Source organism: Rattus rattus, chromosome 2 (assembly GCF_011064425.1).
Source record: "Rattus rattus isolate New Zealand chromosome 2, Rrattus_CSIRO_v1, whole genome shotgun sequence".
Taxonomy (NCBI): domain Eukaryota; kingdom Metazoa; phylum Chordata; class Mammalia; order Rodentia; family Muridae; genus Rattus; species Rattus rattus.
The window spans coordinates 13914633-13920129 of NC_046155.1; the positions used below are offsets into that span (position 1 = coordinate 13914633).

A 5497-nucleotide genomic window follows, 5' to 3' on the forward strand; every position below is an offset into this window, starting at 1 on the left:
CCACATACAGTATAAATTCAGTAATTACTTTACTGCAGAGTATTATGTGAAATTTTCCAATAGATGTAAGAAATATTGAGAAAATCTTTTCCAGGAACCTTCTGATGAGCCTACACTTCTCATCATAGAATGCATCTCTTGTGAAAACCAAAAGCCCTTTAATCATCATATGATCTGTCTCTACTCTTTTCACAATGAGAAACTTAAAATTAAAACAAAGGCAGAAAACAGACTTACGTAGATTTACGATTCAGTGATTTGTTATTTATGTACTTCAGAGTGTGGTGAATTAATAGCCAGTGATTATCTGAATGTCTATGCTTAGCGGGGCTTCATTTCTCGAGTTCAGGTCAGTGAAAATTTCATCCTGTATGCATGAGTGAGGGAAATGCAGCGGGGATCCTTGCAAGCCACAGGGCCTGCTACTAATCTCAAATCTAGTATTACTTATTTGATTTGAATAGCCATTACCAGCCTCACAGGTGTCAATTTCTCATTATCAAAATAATAACAGTATTGAAACCTGTCACAGGATAACAGGGCAAGAAAACAATGTTACAAAAAGATTAAAATGTGTAGAAATAGAGATATTATGTTAGTTAGTAGGTTTTAGTAGTATAGATTACATTTTCACAGCGGAAGTATCATGCTGTCTTGTTAAATAAAATTCCAAGTTCTGCTAATGGAAATATCTTATACATCATCTAATTTGGATAATTACAGGGTTCATTGTCTATTTTAAGGGGGATGTTAGGAAGTTCCAACCTGAAGCCCTTGATGTAGAATTAGGGAGCAGATCAATTGTTCAAAATGGTAGCATAAAATTGTATAGGAAACAGAAGTGTCAAAATGAGGACCAAGATTTTTCTTGAATGGGGCAATAATTTAATATAGTTATCTTAATTTTTTCATCAAACTTCAGACTATGTATCTGTCCAGGAAAATTTTTGGCAAGGATAAATAAAATATTGCAAGTAGAAGCTGAATGATAACAATATCTTCCAAGAAATGCAAACATAATTTAATTTTCTTTAAAAGTTTCCTGTGGTTAATTGAATATAAGGTACTTTCCTGGCTTTATTATGGATAGACTAGTAAAATGGTCAGCAAACAGCACATGTAATGATGTAAGAACTGGGGACTATGCAAAAAATAAATTAGAGGAATGCAAAAATTGCCATAATTCAATACATACAAATTTAAATATAATCTCCTTGAGTAATTGTACACACAACAGGAAAAGTACATTGATTAACTTGATGTTTAAAAGTTTCTTCTAGAAGCAAAAGAAATGTGTCAACAGATAGACTGTCAATTACACAACAATTTTGGTAGAAGGGATATTTGTAATCATATGGAAGGAAATATCACTTACAATATTCAAAACAAAGCCTATAAGCAAAGTATAGAAATTTAACTAGATTAATACTGTTACATGAATAAATTGAATGAACAAATTTTAAAGGGGATAAATGAAAAGAACTGAGAAGGATTTTCCTACTATATTTAGTGGGGAAATGAATTTCTTTTGTCATTATTGGCATAAGGTTAAGTGTATATATGCAGAGAAAAAACAAATATGATCAAATACAAATTGTATATTATACTATCTAAATCTGATTATAATATTGTCAAAAAGGCTGACATTAGTTAGTATCTTTCTATCTGCTGAATTGTTCTTCTCTATGTCCAGGCAGAAATTATAATTCCAAAATACCCTAATAATAAAAAGGCGTGATATTTTACTTTTAGGAATATGAGACTGAAATCCAAAAACCTAGATTTAGGATAGATAGATTAGATGATAGGTGTAGTCAGTTAGATTGTACATAGATAGATTGATAGATAGAAAGAAAGATAGATAGATGATAGATAGATAGAGACAGATAGATAATAGATATGGAGAGATAATATGAATCGAAGAAGAAATATGATGAAATATGGAAGGAGTCCTTAAGGAATAAAAGTTTGATATGGCAAAGACCAAATATCACATTTCTTTAACATGAAGACTCTCTCTCTCTCTCTCTCTCTCACTTTCTGTGCACCCCCCACTGTGTGTGTGTGTGTGTGAAGGTGTGTGTTGTGTGTGTGTGTGTGTGTGTGTGTGTGACTATTTGAAGAAAAAAAGGGAACAAAAAAAAATTATGTGGAGGATGAGGGACAGTAACCAGTAGGAGCATGAAAATAAGGACAAAAAAAAAAACTAAAAACACAAAGACATTTAAAACACACACACACACACACACACACATAATATGATATATATATGGCATAATGAAACCAATTATGTCTGTATGCTAAGTAAATTATGATCAAAAACAATTGAGGCACAAACGAGTTACATGATGTGGATAAATGTCCCACAGTAAAAGATAACTACAAGTGTGAACATATTTGTAATTATGATGTAACAGTCAGAGCAGAAAATTAAGCATAGTATATTTTAAAAGATGCCTTTTGATTTGGAGTAATAAATACTAAGCTAAAATGCAGAGTTTTAGTTATTAGTTATAACTGAATAAATCATTTCTCTTGATGAATAGTCAAATAAAAAATATGTGAATGGGCATTGTAAGGGATTAGTTAATATGAAGAGCCAGCTCTCCGTTTCTGTACTCCATAAAGGCTTTGTGGGAGAAGGAAGTTAAACTGATACCAGTGTCTGAGGGATAAAACTAAGGTCAGTACACAAAGGCAATAAAACCCAAGCCAAAATGAGACTTATTATGTTGAACTTCTGGTGGACAGAGGATCTGTGAACCAGATGCCTTCATAGTAGATGTGAGAGTATTGAAATAGAGAAACAAATACCATGGTACCTTCTAAACCTGAGAAGTATAGGCCTCTTATCTTTACAGAAATTTCCAAATGTACACCAGAACTAACCAGAAACAGAAATTTTGAAAAATGAAACTCTGTTGTATGAAATGAAGATTCAAGATTTCTGAATCTAACCTCTACAAATACTAAGGGATTATAAATTTAATTCCTATCACAAGGAAAAAAACTATACTTCAGTTGTGGTTTCTTCATAATTCAGTCTTATCTTCTGATGAACAAACTGTCTACATTGAATCCATGGCCAAGAATAATGTCACAACAGTAACTGAATTCATCCTAATGGGCTTTAATGACCACCCCAATTGGGAGATTCCCCTCTTTCTGGTGTTTCTTAGCTTATATCTTGTCACCATCCTGGGAAACTTGGGCATGGTCATTCTCATCCATGTAGATGTTCAACTCCACATACCTATGTACTTCTTCCTGGGCCACCTCTCTGTGTTGGATACTTGTTATACCTCAGTGATCACTCCTCAGATTCTTGCCACACTGGCTACAGGCAAAACAGCCATTTCCTATGATAGCTGTGCTGCCCAATTCTTCTTCTTCACTGTTTGTGCAGGTACAGAATGTTTCCTACTCTCTGTGATGGCCTATGATCGCTATGTTGCTATTAGCAAACCACTGCTCTACACTGCGGCCATGCACCCTAGGAAATGTTGGAGTTTGGTAGTAGGTGCATATCTTTGTGGAGTGTCTGGAGCCATCCTGCGTACCACATGTACCTTCTCTCTCTCCTTCTGTGAAAATAACCAGATCAATTTCTTTTTTTGTGACCTCCCACCCCTGCTGAAGCTGGCCTGTAGTGACACAGCAAATGTTGAAATTATTATTGTCTTCTTTGGGAATTTTGTGATTTTGGCAAATGCCTTAGTTATACTCATTTCCTACCTGCTTATCATCAAAGCTGTCATGAAAATGAAGTCTTCAGGTAGAAGAGCCAAGACTTTCTCAACATGTGTCTCCCACCTCACTGCTGTGGCTCTTTTATTTGGGACCCTTATCTTTATGTACATACGAAGTGGTTCAAAAAAATCCCTGGAAGAAGATAAAGTTGTGTCTGTCTTCTACACTATTGTCATTCCCATGCTGAATCCACTAATCTATAGCCTAAGAAACAAGGATGTGAAATCTGCCTTCAAGAAGGTTATTGGTAAATGCCAGTTCTCCCACAGTATACAACACTAAGTGAGAAGACTTCTCATCTTGGTCAAGTTTGTCAGTGTATTCTAGTAGACATGAGCACTAAATGCATGCTATATTTATTAATAGGAAAATAGTAGACAATTCGTACCAGGCAAGAAAATATTGAATGTGGTGAAGTTTGTATCTAGAAATTATGCAATATTTTATTCTTGTCCCCATTCTTAACTTTCAGTTCATCCTATTAGTCAGTCAACCTCTTATTCCCTCTTTCTCTCTAAACCCTGGCCCTGATCCTCAACATATTTTTCTGTTGTCTTTGCTTATCTTAACATTACTGTGTTTTGTTTTCCTCCTAATATGTCACCCAAAAATCCAAGAAGTATTGTCCAATATAATCCTTTACCTTCATCACTACATTGTCTTTTTTTATCTCACATCAGGAGAACTTGGAAATGCCTTAAATCACTAGCTTTCTGGCTTCTTTTTTCATATTAGTATGGTATCAAGATGAAATTAAGCAGTTACTTATGCAAAGGCTTCCACAAAGGCCAAGTGTAGATTCTGAAGGACACAGGACTTGCTGCTGCTTCTCAATATTCTGTCTAGAAGTTAGAAATTCTTGGTCCAGTGAACTAGACTGTTGGGGGGAGGGCGGCAATGGGGGGAGGGTGGGGAGGGGAACACCCATAAGGAAGGGGGGGAGGGAAGGGGATGTTTGCCTGGAAACCGGGAAAGGGAATAACACTCGAAATGTACATAAGAAATACTCAAGTTAAAAAAAAAAAAAAAAAAGCCAGTGAATTTTAGGAGTGCAGATGGTATGCCTTGCTGGTAATCAAGTAACTACGGAGAAGCAGAAGCAGAGTAGCCCATTGAGGAATATACTGTATTTCTGAATTCAAGTCTCGCAAAATATTAAAAATGACATCAGCTCCTGAAAAAAAAAAAAGAAATTCTTGGTCCTGTGAAGGCTCGATACCTCAGTGTAGGGGAATGCCAGGGCGAGGTGAGGTGGGAGTAGGTGGGTGGGGGGCATCTTCATAGAAGCAGGGAGAGGGAGGGTGGGAGGGGAGAACTGGGAAAGGGGATAACATTTGAAATGTAAATACATAAGATATCCAATAAAAAAGGAACCTATTTGAAGAAAAAAAAAAAAAAGAAAGAAAGAAAGACGTTCTTACCAGGCATCATTTAGGTCTGGGGGTTTTAGTGAGCACAGATACATATACACAACCGAATCATACATTTCCTCTGGGAGCAGAGATCTGCTGAAAATAATTGTAATTCCTTCACTTAACTATGAAATCCTTCAGAGCAATGCATATTCTTTTATTTCTACATTCAAAGCTCAAAACAGATTAGTGTTCGATCACTGCTTTTGTAGAAATTTTTGAATGGCATGCATGGTCCTGCTTGCATTTCATAGTAACTCTGTCAAGAAAATGAAGATTTGGTTAAATAAGAAAAAATTCTAACCAACAACTGGGCCAAATTGAGACCTATATCA

The 5497-nt window shown here is 35.5% G+C and overlaps 1 protein-coding gene across 1 annotated transcript; it reads left to right on the forward strand.

The window, feature by feature from the left end:
* Positions 1-3081: 3081 nt before the first annotated feature.
* On the forward strand, positions 3082-4032 carry LOC116893732 (olfactory receptor 9I1-like). The gene has a single exon (XM_032895447.1). It carries the CDS (start codon positions 3082-3084, stop codon positions 4030-4032), a length of 951 nt encoding a protein of 316 aa, XP_032751338.1.
* Positions 4033-5497: the final 1465 nt, after the last annotated feature.